The sequence below is a fragment of the Suncus etruscus genome, chromosome 1, assembly GCF_024139225.1.
Source record: "Suncus etruscus isolate mSunEtr1 chromosome 1, mSunEtr1.pri.cur, whole genome shotgun sequence".
Classification (NCBI taxonomy): Eukaryota; Metazoa; Chordata; class Mammalia; order Eulipotyphla; family Soricidae; genus Suncus; species Suncus etruscus.
The window spans coordinates 148,422,267-148,438,134 of NC_064848.1; the positions used below are offsets into that span (position 1 = coordinate 148,422,267).

Below are 15,868 nucleotides of genomic sequence, written 5' to 3' on the forward strand. Positions count from 1 at the left end.
GGTAGATCACGTGTCATGCTGAGGATAAAATCTAGGTCAGCCACCTGCAAGGCAAGCGTCCTTTCATTTTCTGAAAGCCAGAGTATAATAATGTGTACATCCTCTCTGAACACAACAGAGACTGCACAGAAATACACCAGCTCATTGATGCAGCAAATAGACAGAAATCTGCTCTTTAGAGTGCGCCGATCTGGCCTGACTCCATTTATACTCAGGGGTTACACTCACTTTACATCCAACAAAATCCTCACTCTCCCAGCCTCAAGTTCATCCTGTCATCAGCTACTGCCTTCATTTCCACCTTTCATTCCCACAAACACCTGCAAGGAAGGGTGGCCATGGCCCTGATTAAAAGACAAGGCCAGGCAAGGAATCTAAGTTTAACAGCAGCTTTCCGTGTGCATCTTCCAATGAACAGGCTGCTACTGGCTTCACTGGCATCCGGCTGGGCTGCCAATACATGGCTCCTTGGCTGGTTGAGCTGGGGCAGAAACTGAGCCTCGGGCTGCCCCAGCCTCAGCAGCTGAAGTATCTGAAACACATAAGAGAGATGAGGTTTCCCAAGGCGCACCTCACACCACCTGTGATTCTATCGGACATGGTAAATTCAGGATAGAGAAATCTCGAGGCGGCATCTGCTGAGTGTGGGCTTTTAGGGATGATAGATGATTCATCTATGTCTCTCAACATCAAGTGTAGAGTCTCTATTCCACTATTTGCTCATTTTCTCCCAAGAAAGATGTACCAGGGGCCGGAGCAATAGCACAGCAGTAGGGCATTTGCATTGCAGTTGGCTGACCTGGGATGGACCCAAGTTCTATTCCTGGCATCCCATATGGTCCCCTGAGCCTGCCAGAGGCAATTTCTAATCACAGAGCCAGGAGTAACCCCTCAACACCTCCAGATGTGGCCCAGAAAACCAAACAAACAAAAAAGAAAGATGTACCAAGCAAGACCAGGTGGGAGCCCAATAAATAGTAAGGGGGATAGGTTGCTTAACTTTTTGTTTTGTTGTCACATATGGCAGTGCTCAGAGGTTATTCGTGGCTCTGCACTTAGGAATCACTCCTGGTGGGCTCTGGGGACAATGTAGGGTGCCAGGAATAGAATCTGCATCAGTTGTGTGCAAGGCGGGTGACTTCTTGATTGTTCTATAGCTCCAGCCCCAGGGTATTTATCTTGCAGGAGAGTAACAGTTCAATCCCCAGAACTCTACACAGAGTCCCAGCACAACTAAAGATCACTTTTGAGCACTGAGATGAGTGCGTTGAGCAACTACTTAGTGTTTGTGGCCTCAAAATTAAACAAAAATGCCAAGACCCAATGAAGATGGTCCCAGAGAGACAGGGAACTTGCTTTGCAAATTCAAATTTCATCAGGTCCATCCCTAGCAGTCCCCCGAGTCTGGTCAAGAGTGGTCCCTGAGCATAAAATCAGGCGTAAGGCCTGAGCTCTGCTAGGTGTGCCTCCCCTCCTCCAAAAATTAAACAAGAAAGGTGATAGGATGATGAAAAGACTTCACATCAGAAGGGTTTTATTTTTTCTGGGCCACAACCATAAGTGCTCAAGGTTTACTTTTTTATTTTTGTTATTTATTTATTTTTTAGTTTTGATTTTGGGCCACACCCCATGACACTCGGGCTACTCCCGACTATGCACTCAGAAATTGATCCTGGCTCAGCGAACCATATGGGATGCCAGGGATCAAATCAAGGTCTGTCGAATCAAGGTCTGTCCTGGGTCAGCCGCATGCAAGGCAAATGCTCTACCACTGTGCTACTGTTCCGGACCCTAATTGTGGGATATTTTTTTGTTTTGTTTTTATTTGGGAGGGGCCACACCCTGTGACACTCAGGGGTTACTTCTGGCTATGCGCTCAGAAATTGCTCCTGGCTTGGGGAACCATATGGGATGCCAGGGGATCGAACCACGATCTGTCCTGGGTCAGTCTTGTGCAAGGCAAACACCCTACTGCTGCCATCGCTCTGGCCCCTACTTTTTTATTTTTATTATTATTTTATTAATATCTTTCTTTAAGCACCATGATTACAAACTAAAGATTTACTCTTGGCTCTGCATTCAGGGATCACTCCTGGTAGGGATTGGGGGGGACAATTTGGGATACCAGGAAATGAACCATGGTCAACCTTGTGCACGGTAAATGCTTTATCTGCTATATTAAAACTCCAGCCCCCCACCTCCGAAAGCTTTCATCCCAGTCTCATTTTCAGGTCAAAACTACCCTTTGTCTGCCTCCAACATCCTCACCTTTATTTTCCAACATAGTGTGCATTTTCATATGCCGATCGGCAGAGATGATCTGGAAGTTCACCACACTGAGTGCGTTCAGCCCTTGGTCCTGCAGCAGTTTCAGGGAGGCAGCATGAATGAGCTGGTGGGAGCGTCTGCATTTGGGGAGCCTGCACTCACCCCGGACAAAGGATTTGCACACATGAAACTTGGTGCACTGATCCTTGAGGTTGCAGTAACCCAGACCCTCGCCTTTGTTGTAGAGCAAACAGACCTGGGGCAGAGGAAAAGCAGCTTGTAAGACATCTGCTCTCCAGCTATTTGTAGTTGTATTGTTGTTGTTCTGTTTGGGGGCCAATCACAGCAGTGCTCAAGGATTACTTACTCCTAGCTCTGCACTCAGGGATCATGCCTTAGAGTCTAACTCAGAGGTCTCAAACTCAATTTACCTGGGGGCCGCAGGAGGCAAAGTCGGGGTAAGGCAGGGCCGCATAAGGGATTTCGCTTACCGAATATTCGCAATAAAAAATAGCATTAGTAAGAAAAGAAATCGCAAAAAATCGCATTAAACATTTGCATACCCCGAACGGAACTGCTTGGGGTATGTGAATGTTTAATGCGATTTTTTTCTTACTAATGCGATTTTTATTGTGATTATTTGGTAAGCGAATAATCGCGAATACTGCGATATTTGAAGGCCGGCTTCGGGCCACAAATGTTGTACGGAGGGCCGCAAACGGCCCAGGGGCCTCGAGTTTGAGACCCCTGGTCTAACTCTATGGGGACCACAGGTGGTATACGGGATCTAACCTGGGTCGGATGTATGCAAGGCAAATGCCTACTTGATATGCTCTCTCTCCACTCTCATTTGTTTGGAATTTCTTTCTTTTTTTTTTTTTTTTTTTTTTTGTCTTTGGGCCATACCTGGTGGTGCTCAGGGGTTACTTTTAGCTCTGCACTCAGAAAATGCCCCTGGCAGGCTCAGGGGACCATATGGGATGCTAGTGATAGAACTTGGATCTGTCCCGGTTTGGCCATGTGCAAGGCAAACACCCTATCACTGTGCTATCACTCTGGACCCTTCTCTTTAGATTTTAAATTACCATATTTTCAAACCATAAGACGAACTCCCCCACAAAAGATGGAGGAAAGTGTCCTGGCGTCTAATGGAGCGAATGACAGCTGGAGCTGAAACCTGAGCGCAGGGAAAGCAGATACTAACCACTTGACATCGCAGTGTGATGCCTCCTTTATCGTGCAGACATACTACATAGGACAAGCAATCAGGTTAACACAACTTCATGGTCATATAGAGAGCTTTCACTTAAGAATATTGGACTGCTGCTGCGACTATTTTTTTTATATTAACAAAAAAGTATTTTAAAAAAATTTTATGTTCTGATGTTAAAAAAATAAAAGTTAGGTAAATGTATTTAACAGCTATGAACCAGCCTATTGTAAATATACTTCGGCCTCGCAGGCTGGTTGCTTCCAGATGCCATCTCCTGAGGGTGTCTTGCATTGTATTTCTTTTTTTTGTTTGTTTTTTTTGGGGGGCCACACCCGGCAGTGCTCAGGGGTTACTCCTGGCTGTCTGCTCAGAAATAGCTCCTGGCAGGCACAGGGGAACATATGGGACACCGGGATTCGAACCAACCACCTTTGGTCCTGGATCAGCTGCTTGCAAGGCAAACGCCGCTGTGCTATCTCTCCGGGCCCGCATTGTATTTCTTAAATATTTTAGTACACCATTTGCTTTGGAATATTTTTTTCCTGTTTTCCTTGTCTAAAAACTATGTGCGTCTTATGGTCAGGTGTGTCTTCTAGGGCGAAAAATAAGGTAAGTCTCCCAGGCTTTAGGTAGGTAGCTGTACCATCTAACATCAGGGCAAGAGAGTTGAATGAACTTCTCAAAATGAGCTCTGTTTCTATCTTTTGTGACCAGCCTGTCTGGCTTTTGCTTTCTCTCAGCCTTGCCAGCATCTGTGAGACCTAGCTTCAGATGAAACCATTTCTAATGACTGGAGGTACAAATGACTCAGTGCCTAAGAGAGCTGTGCTGCAGCACTGCACCAGTCCCTGCCCTCAGGCTCCCAAAGGCCACCGTACAAATCTAACAAGACAGTGAGTGTGGTGGTCTCATCTCTCAGAAAGTCGTGTGAGGGGGCCGGAGAGATAGCATGGAGGTAGGGTGTTTGCCTTGCATGCAGAAGGATGGTGATTCGAATCCCGGCATCACATATGGTCCCCAGAGCCTGCCGAGAGCAATTTCTTTTTTCTTTTTTTTTTCTTTTTTTTTTTTTTTTTTTGGTGTAACTCAGGGGTTACTCCTGGCTCTATGCTCAGAAATCACTCCTGGCAGGCTCGGGGGGGGGACCATATGGGATGCCAGGATTTGAACCACCATCCTTCTGTATGTAAGGCAAACACCTTATTGCTGTGCTATCTCTCCGGCCCTGAGCAATTTCTAAGCCAGGAGTAACCTTTGAGCACTGCCAGATGTGACACCCCCTCCCCCAAAAAAAAGTCATATGAGGACTGTGCAGGAAATAGGATGAAACCTCAATGATATGCTTTTGGTTGTTGGGCCATACCCAGAGATGCTCAGGACTTGCTTTAATTTTGACTCTGCACTCAGGAATCACTCCTGATGGGGCTCCAGGGACCATATGGGATGCTGATGATCAAACCCAGGTTGACAGCATGCATAGTAAGCAACCTCCCTCCTGTACTATCACTCCAGCCCCTGTACTATCACTCTAGGCTATTCTCCTAAATCACAGTACCAGAATGTTCATATTCTACTGTCACTTTCTGCTGTCCCACATTTCCAGCTCAACGTCTAGGCATCAACATGCCTTTGCAACAAGGGCCATGAGACACCCTGGGGCTAGCTCCTCTGTGCCAAGGCCTGGTCAGTGTCTAGTTTAACACAACATGCACCCGGGGCCAGCTCAAGGCAGGAGCACAGACCCCAAGCTGGAAGCTCTGGGCTACACCCTGCAGACTGTGGTTGAAATATAAAGCAAAAGCTTCACTAGGTTTAGGGCTGGAGCAATAATAGAGTGGGTAGGCCACTGGTCTTGCAAGAGGCCAACCAGGGTTCGATCACGGCATCACATATTGTCCCTTGAATCCTACCAAGATTGAGCCTTGAACACTGCTGGGTGTGGCCCTAAAACAAAAGCAAACAAAACCCACAAACCTCACTAGTTTCTAGGTTCCTATTGCCTTGGGGCATTTTTTATATCCCCACTATATTTCTTTATATCCCACATAGGAGAGAACATTCTGTGTTCCCTGCCTCTAATATCAGCATAATCCTTTGCAGACCCATCTATGTAGCAGCAAACTGCATGACTTCATCTTTTCTTATAAGCCAGCATTATTCTTTTTGGGTGGTAGGGGGTCATACCTGGCTGCACTCAGGGATTACTCCTGGCTCTGCACTCAGAAATGACTCCTGGCAGGCTTGGGTATGGGATGTCAGGAACTGAACCCAGGTCTGTGCTGGATTGGCCACATGCAAGGCAACCTACCACTGTGCTATCTCTCTGGCACCATGGATATAGTCTTTTTCTCTCTTCTTGGGCATATGCAAGTTCCAGGTTTAGGCCATTGTGAATAGCACTGCAATGAACATAGGCATGCAAATGTCTTTTTTGAGTTCACTTTTGTAGTTTTCAGTAGGAAGGTTACCATGGGAAGGGAACTCCTAGATACAGAATAGGGTGTTGAAATGTTATATGTATGAACTCTATCACCAACAGTATTGTAAATCAGGGTTTCTACAATTTATTTATTTATTTATTTATTTATTTATTTTGTTTTTTGGCTACACATGGAGACACTCAGGGGTTACCCTTGGCTCTGTGCTCAAAAATCACTCTGAGCAGGCTCAGGGAACCATATGGGATGCGGGGGATCAAACCCAGGTCTGTTCAGGTCGACAGCATGTAAAGCAAACATCCTAACTCTGTGCTAGCACTCTGGACCCCGTTTCTACAGTCTAAATTTTTTTCCCAATTTTTGTTTTGTTTTGTTTTGGGGTCATATCCAGGGATACTCAGGGGTTACTACTTGCTTTGCACTCAGGAATTACTACTGGAGGTATTGAGGATGGGATGCCAGGGATTAAACCCAGGTCAACTACATGCAAGGGAAATGTCCTACCATATGGGATGCCAGAGATTGAAGCTGGTCCATCCCGGGTCAGTAGAATGCAAGGCAAACACCCTACCTCTGGGCTATCATTTGACTCTTCTTTTTCGTTCTTTTTTTTTTTTTTTTTTTTTTTTTTACTTAGCCCTAATTAAAAAAAATTGCTTAAAGATTCACCAGGTTTGGGGTCGGAAAGATAGCATGGAGGTAAGGCGTTTGCCTTGATGCAGAAGGATGGTGGTTTGAATACCAGCATCCCATATGGTCCCCTGTGCCTGCTAGGAGCAATTTCTGAGCAGAGAGTCAGGAGTCACCCCTGAGCACTGCCAGGTGTGACCCCAAAACCAAAAAGAAAATAATCACTAGGTTCACTAACCTAAAGATGTTAAACTCCTGGGCAGAAGCGATAGCACAGCGGCAGGGCATTTGCCTTGCATGCGGCCAATCCAGGACAGACCTTGGTTCAATCCCTGGCGTCCCATATGGTCCCTCAAGCCAGGAGCGATTTCTGAGCATATAGCCAGGAGTAACCCCTGAGTGGCACAGGGTATGGCCCAAAAGCAAAATAAATAAATAATGATGTTAAGCTCCTTTAAGTTATAAAAACAATAACAATAATGAAAATTGTGCCTGGGGGTGCCACACCCAGGGATACTCAGGAATTATTCGTCTCTACTTTTAGGACTTAATCCTAAAAGTGTTCAGGGTGCATATGGTATGCTGGGGATCGAATCCCTGTGAGCTTCATGCATGGAAAGCACCCTAACGGCTGTACTACCCCTCTGACCCAAAATTGTGCCTTCTTGTCTTAAAGGACCAGACAACCTCTAGCTCAAAAACTCAAGATCATAGGGCTGGAGAGAAAAGCACAGCAGTAGGGCATTTGCCTTGCACGCAGCAGACCCGGGAAGGACCAGGCTAGATTCCCAGCATCCCATATGGCCCTCCAGTCTGCCAGGGGCGAGGAGTAACCCCTGAGTATCGCTGGGTGTGGCCCAAAAACCAATCAATCAATCAATCAAGTTGAAAAAAAAAAACTCAAGCTCTGCAAATGTGGACGATACTGCCCCCTAGTGGGGGGGGCTGGAAACATGTATAATGCATAGGGGAGAAAAGGGGCTGTTTCATGGGGGTTTGGCCACACCTGGCACATCTAGCAGAGGTCAGGGCTTATTCATGGCACTGTGCTCAGGGGATCACATTAGGGTACCAGAGATCAAACCAGGCTCAGCTGTGTCTTACCCGCCATACCTGCCTCCAGCCCCTGTTGGCTCTCTTAAATGAAGATTTCCTGGGACTACACTAAAATTACTTTCCAAGAAGAGAAATTTTGATTCTCAAGAGGAGGGTGGTTTGGGCTGGAACAAAGGTATAATACGCCAGGAGGGAGATTGCCTTGCAGTGGATGATGCAGGTTTGATCCCTGCCATTCCATCTGGTCTCCTGAACCTTTCTGGAATGATTCCTGAGAGCAGTGAGAAGTAACCCCTGAACAGCACCAAGTGTGGCCCCAAAGCAAAACAAAAACAACTGGAGATGGCAGACCAAATATATCTGGGAACCTCTGCTCCCCACTGCTTTCCTACCCAAAATTTGCTCCAAAGGCTCACTGGATTCTGTCCTGGGCTATTAAGTTGATGTCTCTGGAAACAAAGGATCAGGAGGCAAGTCCAAGAGTTGGGACAGGAACAGTATGCATGCAGGAGGCTGAAGATGGATCTCGGTTCCACACAGTCCCTTGAGCTCCACTGGGAGCGACCCCAGAGCAGTGAGCAGAAAGCAGCTGCTGAACCCCGTCCGGGGGATGGGGGGGGCAAGCCTAAATTAAAAAATGGGGCCAGAGTGATAGTATAGTGGTAGGGTGTTTGCCTTGCTCGTGGCCGACCTGGGACGGACCTGGGTTCGATCCTTGGCATCCCATATGGTCCCCCAAGCCTGCCAGGAGGGATTTCTAAGCACAGAGCCAGGAGTGACCCCTGGGCATCGCTGGGTGTGGCCACAAAGGAAGATTAAAGATGAATCTGTGGGGCTGGGAAGGTGGCGCTAGAGGTAGGGTGTCTGCCTTGCAAGCGCTAGCATAGGACGGACCGCGGTTTGATCCCCCCGGTGTCCCATATGGTCCCCCCAAGCCAGGGGCGATTTCTGAGCGCATAGCCAGGAGTAACCCCTGGGCGTCAAACGGGTGTGGCCCAAAAACCAAAAAACCAAACAAACAAACAAAAAAAATGAATCTGTAAAGTTGACAGACATTGGAAAGGGAGGCAGATGCTGAGTGGCAATCTCATGGGAGCTCACTCCAGCACTGCCTCATAGATGCTGTGGCCTACCAGGCAGCCTCTCTCCCTATGGATAAATCTCTGGGCAGTTCATCCCTACAGTCATGGCCCCTTCCCTTCTAGAACCTGAAGCACCTGAGTGAACAACCACCCATGAATTTGCCTGTTGCCCAACATTTTCCTTCCAGCCACCCTCCTACAAGAGCCTCTCGGAATGCCTGACTAGAACACTCTCCATATTTTCTTTATTTTATTTCATTTTAAATTTTGGTTTTTGGGCCACACCCAGCGGCGTTCAGGTGTTATTCCTGGCAGGCTTCGGGGACCATATGGGATGACGGGGATTGAACCCGTGTCTGTCCCAGATCAGCCGCATGTAAGGCAAATGCCCTATTGCTGTGTCTCCCCCCCCCCAAATATTCCTTAAAGGGGTGGGGGTGTTCTAATAATTAAGTTTTAATTTCTTTGTCTCAAGTCAAAGAGATAATATTATAGGGACTAAGAGGGCTGGAGAGATTGCAGAGCAGTAGGGCATTTGCCTTGCACACAGCCGATCCGGAATGAACCTGGGTTCATTCCCTGAGCCTGCCAAGAGTAACCCCTCAGTGCTGCTGAGTGTGGCCCAAAAACCAAAAAAAAGAACAAAAGGGGGGAAAAAGGAAAGAAAGCTGGCCCTCTCAGAAGGGGGCAGGCCAAGACCCCACCCTGCCAAAGTCACACCTGTTGCTTCTATCACCCAGAATCACCATTTCCCCAATGGCCCTGCCTCATAACTGACCCTCCATGATTCCCTTCAGTGACACCAAACTGACCAGAGTTCAGGAACAGCAGTTGGGGGCTGCTATCACCAGAGCTTTTGGGAGTGAGTGCAGGAACCCTTTCCCCATATCTTCCTTCTTCCAAGAGACCTAGAAGTTAAGTGCATGTCCCTAAAAGTTGAACTATTATTAACAGTGCTTTGAATTCCTTGACAACTTCATTTGTTTGATGTTGTCATTCCTAGAGGGATACACCAATTTTACAGAATAGACAGCTAACATCAAGAGCTTACTATCCGGGGCCGGGCGGTGGCGCTGGAGGTAAGGTGCCTGCCTTACCTGCGCTAGCCTAGGAGACGGACCGCGGTTCGATCCCCCGGCGTCCCATATGGTCCCCCAAGCCAGGAGCGACTTCTGAGCGCATAGCCAGGAGTAACCCCTGCGCGTTACCGGGTGTGGCCCAAAAACCAAAAAAAAAAAAAAAAAAAAATTGGAAAGAGCTTACTATCCTGGGGCCAGAGCAACAGCACAGTGAGTAGGGCATTTGCCTTGCATGCAGCTGACCCAGGTTCAATCCCCAGCATCCCATATGGTTCTCCAAGCCTGCCAAGAGTGATTTCTGAGTGCAGAGGCAGGAGTAAGCTCAGAGTATTTCTGAGTGTGGCCCAAAAACAAAAACACAAACCCACCACTTTAGCAGGAAAAGATGTCTCCATCAAAAATAGGAAAAAAACTAAATAGGGATATGGGGATAAAGCAACAGTGCAGGTGGTGGGGTGCTTGCCTTGCATGATGCTGGTCAGAGCTCAGTCCCCAGAATCCAATATGGTCCCCTGAGCATTGCCAGGTATGACCCAAAAACAAAACAAAAAAACCAAACCAGGGGCTGAGGAAGGTGGCCCAGAAGCCAAGTGATGTGTGAGACCAAAAGTTCCATTCCCAGAAAGAGTACAAATTCCTCTATCCTACCCCCACTCCAGCTATCACAACAAAGGAATCGTGAGTGCAGTTCAGAATCAGGGGAGTGGCAGAACATATACATACCAGGAGACCTGATTCACAGCTGTGAGCTGGACAACTGCCTTCATGAAATGGGGCCAGGACAACACTGATGACAGCCCCTCATTTGGTGGCTCTGTTCTGTGAACTACTCAGCACACAGAAGCCCCCACAAAGTAGGAAGTTGCTATTTCTGGACCTTAAAAACCCCTAAGATGTTCTCCAGGCATTCTGCATTGTCTCCATGATTTCTCTCCCCAGGGGCACAGAAGGGAGGGGCACTCACCTCTGGTAACAAGCAAGGGTCGTTCTGCAAAAGTAAGATGCGAAGCTGAGCCTCATTGAGGCCAAAGATTCCGTGATGCTTCAGCGCCTGGATGTTGACAGGAGTGTGGATGTCATGGGAAAGGGTACAGGTAGACCTGGGGGTACACAGAGAGCTCAGACATCCAGGTGCAGGGGACAGTCAAGTTCTTCGACTGAAGTATCTTCCCACTCAATAAAGGGTGAAGGAGTCCAGTCCCCAGAGATACTGCAGAGATTCTCAGGTAAGAAGACTGGGAGTGATGATAGCACAGCTGGTAAGATACGTGCCTTGCACACAGCTGATCCAAGTTCAATCCAGGCATTCCGTATGTTCCCCTGGGAACTGCCAGGAATGGCTCCTGAGTGTACAGCCAGGAGTAAGCCCTGAGCACAGACAAATCTTAAAATTTTAAATTAAAATAAAAAATTTTCTTAATTGGGCCCAGAGAGATAGCACAGTGGCGTTTGCCTTGCAAGCAGCCGATCCAGGACCAAAGGTGGTTGGTTCGAATCCCGGTGTCCCATATGGTACCCCGTGCCTGCCAGGAGCTATTTCTGAGCACACAGCCAGGAGTAACCCCTGCGCACTGCCTGGTGTGACCCAAAAACCAAAAAAAAAATTTTTTTCTTAATTATAAAAAAAGAATAAACTAAAAGAAGATTAGTAAGTACATGTGGCTGGAGATAGCAGAATGGGAAGGACACTTGCTTTCCATGGGGCCAACCCAGGTTCAATCCCTGGCACCTCACATAGTACCAAATTCTACAAGGAGGGATCCCTGAGCATAGAGTCAGGAGTAAGCCCAAAGCACCACCAGGTATAGAACAAAATAAAAGTAAACCAGCAAAGAAAGCCAGGAGGGCAGATGGGCTAACAGGCTATTTTGGCAGTGAATTCCACTTTGTAAGGTCTGGGAGTACCACCAGAGAAACTCCACAGCGACATCAGAAACAGTCCTAACATTGGGTGTGACTTCCAAACCCAAACTTAACCCCTAGAAAATCTGGTTGAAGCAATTCCCCGGCTCATTTTCTTAGTTTCTCTTGGGGGTGGGGGGCTACTTGCAAGTCAAGTGCCTTAGCTCAAATTCTCCTGTCCTTCGTTTATTCCTCTCTCCCCCCTCTTCCTCCTGTCCTCTCACCTCCTCTCTCCTACCCTTCCTTCCCAGGCTTGTTTTCATTTTAAAATGAATGCTTTACAGAAGCCTGAGACAACTGAGATAGAGGAGAACTTTTTCTGGGATCATAAAGACTTTGGGGTCAGACAACTTAGTATATCCAGAGACTGTAGTTGGTCTTATGGAAGGATGCTTCATAGATAAGTTCTCCCTGTTTTTAGGCTAAAGGTTTTTCCTTTATATTTTCCCCAACTTGTGCTACCCCTATGCAAAAAAACCCAAAAAATGCCACTTCTCCCTTTTTTATTTTATCTTTTAGATAGGGGCTCCCGCCTTTTTCATAGAACCTTGAGACACAGATTACTTTGTTTTACCTCATATTTCTGCATTTTCTATAAAATTAAGAAGGAAAAAAAATAAGAAAGGATGGGACCCAGGGGCCAAGTAATCTCAGGTGCACTGGTGGAGAAAAAAGGACAGAACTAAATATCCAAGCCAAAAATCCAATATCCAAGTCAACAAAAATAGAATCAAGAGACCCAAACTAGGGGCCGGAGAGATAGCATGGAGGTAAGGCGTTTGCCTTTCATGCAGGAGGTCATCGGTTCGAATCCCGGCGTCCCATATGGTTCCCCGTGCCTGCCAGGAGCAATTTCTGAGCCTGGAGCCAGGAATAACCCCTGAGCACTGCCGGGTGTGACCCAAAAACCAAAAAAAAAAAAAAAAAAAAAAAAAAAAAAGGGGGCCAGGCGGTGGCGCTGGAGGTAAGGTGCCTGCCTTGCCTGCGCTAGCCTAGGACGGACCGCGGTTCGATCCCCCGGCGTCCCATATGGTCCCCCAAGCCAGGAGCGACTTCTGAGCGCATAGCCAGGAGTAACCCCTGAGCGTCACCGGGTGTGGCCCAAAAACCAAAAAAAAAAAAAAAAAAAAGAGACCCAAACTATAACAATCTAAACTTAAAATGGGTCTGTTGTATTAGCAGGCCAGGGGCCAAAGGGTGGTGGCACAGGATGCACTCTGAGAACGCTGATGAAGGGAGGTTGACACTGGTGGTGGGAAGGGCCCTGACTCACTGTATATATAAAATTCAACTTTAAAGAACTTTATAGATCAGAAGGGTTTTCTTCCCCCCCCCCCCCCCCCCCGGTTTTTGGATAACATCTGGCAGCACTCAGGGATTCCTCCTGGCTCTATGCTCAGAAATCACTCCTGGCAGGCTCAGGGGACCATATGGGATGCCGGGTTTCGAACCACAGACCTTCTTCATGTAAGGCAAATGCCTTACCTCCATACTATCTCTCCGGTCCCTATCAGAATGGTTTCAATAAAAGTTTAAAAATATGCTTTAAAGCCAAGACACGCCCCCCAAATTTCTGGACTTCTGTGAAGGTCCCAATGTAAGGAGCTGCACCCCAAAATCCGCCCCCACTGTCCACCAATGTTAACAAAGAGGACGGCTCAGTGGACTAGTGCACACGTTTTGCAGGTGGGCGCACCCCAGCATGATATGGTCCCTCCAGAATCACTTTTGAGGATGCACGAGATAAAGTTCGGAGTCAAGAGATAGAATCAGGCCTTGTCAACCAATCAATCAATATTCTGCGGGTGGGGGTCATACCACTTAGAGGTGCTGCATTGCACCAAGGGATGGAGTGAAGGATAACAGAAAGTTTGTTTCTGGGGGCCTTTGTAGAGAGGAGGGAAGACCCATCATCCTCCAGCTGGTCCCTTTTCAAACCAAACACTCCAAACTTGGGGGGCATTTGTGATGGAAAGGTTGCACTGGTGAAGGGGTGAGCTCTTTATTAGAACTAACCGCCAACTATAAGCATGTTTGAAATCATGGTGCTTAAATAAAGATTTAAAATATAAAAATAAAAATAAATAAATCTTTAGTTCCACCACCAGAGGGGCGATCCTAGGGCTGGGAGAGGGAGGGAAGCGACTTAGGGAACCCCAAGTGGCTCGTGCAAACATGCAAAGAGAACCCTAACCCTAACCTTGATCGAATGATCCAGTAGAGGGGCTTAAAGTTCTGGGGTGATCTGGGGGATAAGGGGAAGAATCTGGGTTCCTCGGGCCTATCTCCATCTCCAAAACGCACAACGGGTCCCTCTCCTCGCGCGCGCACAGCCATCCCCGCACCCGCAGCTCACCAGCAGTCCCGGTTGGGGCACTTGCCCAGCATATGCCTCCGGCAAAGGTGCAGCTGGTCGCAGGCCTGGCACTCGCCCCGCTGGTAGCGGGCGCAGAGGCGCGCGGAGGACACGGCCAACACCCGGCAGTCCCGGGGACCGTCGCCCGCGCCCGGGCCCGTGCCGGCAGCCACCTCGGCCTCGGGGTCCCACGGCCCGGCTCGCCTCGCCACGTCGTGCAGCAAGAAGCGCTCGGGACCCGCCCGACGCAGCACGGCCCGCAGCCCCGGCTCCGACAGCTCCACGTGGGCCCGCAGCTCGGGCAGCAGCAGGCGCCCGCCGTGCGCGCACAGCACCTTGGTGAGGAACGCGCGCACCGTGGCTTCGCCCGTGGCCTCCGCCGCGGTCCCCGCCATGGCCGCGCCGCCAGGCTCCGCCCCGGGCACGTCGGCGTCCTGGGGAGGAGGTCCCGGGGACCCCCCCACTCCGCGCAGGCCGGTGGAAAGGGGGAGCCTGGAGACCCGCAGGGCGCGCGCTCCAGCTCCAAAACGCACCACGGATTTCCCCCCACTGCGCGCGCAAGGGGGAAAATGGGGGACTTCAAGGGCTTGCTGGACTGGACACTGGACACTACTGGATTCGAAGCAGGAAGGCGATGGACAGATAGGGGGCCTCCGAGGGCTGCAGAACACGGACCCCGGGAGGCAGGCAGTGAAGGAAGACCCAGGGTGTGCAGGCACACACACACACACACACCCCACACACACACCCCAGATTCTGGAGGTTGGAACTGAAGGCTGTTGAATTCCACTACTTTCTGGGGCTATACCCAGTGGTGTTTTGGACTGGGGCGGGGTCTCACCAGCTAGTGCTCAGGGATCACTTCTAGAGTTCCTCGGTGTTGGATTATTGGTCCCACTCTAATCAATATTTATACTTCACACTAATGGGTGATCTGGTGATTGAGATCATTGGATTAATCCTTGCTTAGTATTCTTTTTCCTCCCTAGGGTGTGGCCTGGTTCTCGTTAATAAACCGCCAGTTTCAGAAAGGAAACGTTTCATTCTTCAGTCTTCCGCCACTAAGCTGCTTTCCTTCTTAGGGGCAGAAGGCTTGTGTGGTGGAATTCCTGGTTCAATCACTGTTCTATCACTTGTACCTCTTCACTGTATGGATTATTTCCTGCATCAACGTTTGCTTCCAGACCTACATCTCACCAGATCCTCATTTTGGAGCCCTGGGTTCCTCTAGGGTCCAAGTCAACATCTGCAAGGGACCCGAGTCGATCAGTAGGTGCCAAGTTAGCACCTTAACCATGCACCACCTCTCGGGCCCTTCTCCTGATTCTCAATATGATTGATAGCCAATAGTGGGTATCCTCGAGGGCTATACCATTGTTTATTTACAATGTCCAAGCCAAATGGCAGCTTTGCCTTCACTTTAGCCAAATCCATACTATGGCGATTTTTTTAAAATCTGGAACCAAAGGAAGTAAGATGAGGTCACATCCTCCAGTCACTCCCTTTTCAAGTCCCTAAAATAAAAAGATGTGTCTACCTGGGCTGAAGAGACAATAGAAGCATGCAGGCACTAACTTACCTTTCATGCAATATACCCTAATTCACCCCCAGAGCCAGGAATGACCCCTGAACACAGAACCAGGAGAAAGCCCTACTCATAGCTAGAAGTAGCCCAGAACCCCCCATGCTCCCCCCAATAAAAGACATGGCCCATCAGCTGTGAACTTCTCTATAACCAGCCCCTTCTTCCCTGGGAGTGCTCCCTGCTATCAGGCCTGGAAGGATGAAACCAGAAATGGCAAAAACGTTTTATCCTCCACTGACTATACTACAATTTGCAGTCG

General features: G+C 48.6%; 1 protein-coding gene across 1 annotated transcript; it reads right to left on the reverse strand.

The window, feature by feature from the left end:
- Nucleotides 1-431: 431 nt before the first annotated feature.
- On the reverse strand, nucleotides 432-14,433 carry ZC3HAV1L (zinc finger CCCH-type containing, antiviral 1 like). The gene is made up of 4 exons (XM_049782840.1): nucleotides 14,025-14,433; nucleotides 10,731-10,866; nucleotides 2,269-2,524; nucleotides 432-532 (listed from the first exon to the last, which is right to left on the reverse strand). Exons 1-4 carry the CDS (start codon nucleotides 14,417-14,419, stop codon nucleotides 432-434), a joined length of 888 nt encoding a protein of 295 aa, XP_049638797.1. The 5' UTR covers nucleotides 14,420-14,433.
- Nucleotides 14,434-15,868: the final 1,435 nt, after the last annotated feature.

Excerpts from the sequence above, each read along its gene's own strand:
- ZC3HAV1L (XM_049782840.1), bottom strand. The coding sequence starts at position 14,419 with ATGGCGGGGACCGCGGCGGAGGCCACGGGCGAAGCCACGGTGCGCGCG. Across the intron at positions 10,867-14,024 it reads TGCCCCAACCGGGACTGCTG|GTCTACCTGTACCCTTTCCC; the intron begins GTGAGCTGCGGG and ends GTGTACCCCCAG. Across the intron at positions 533-2,268 it reads CACTATGTTGGAAAATAAAG|ATACTTCAGCTGCTGAGGCT; the intron begins GTGAGGATGTTG and ends TATGTGTTTCAG.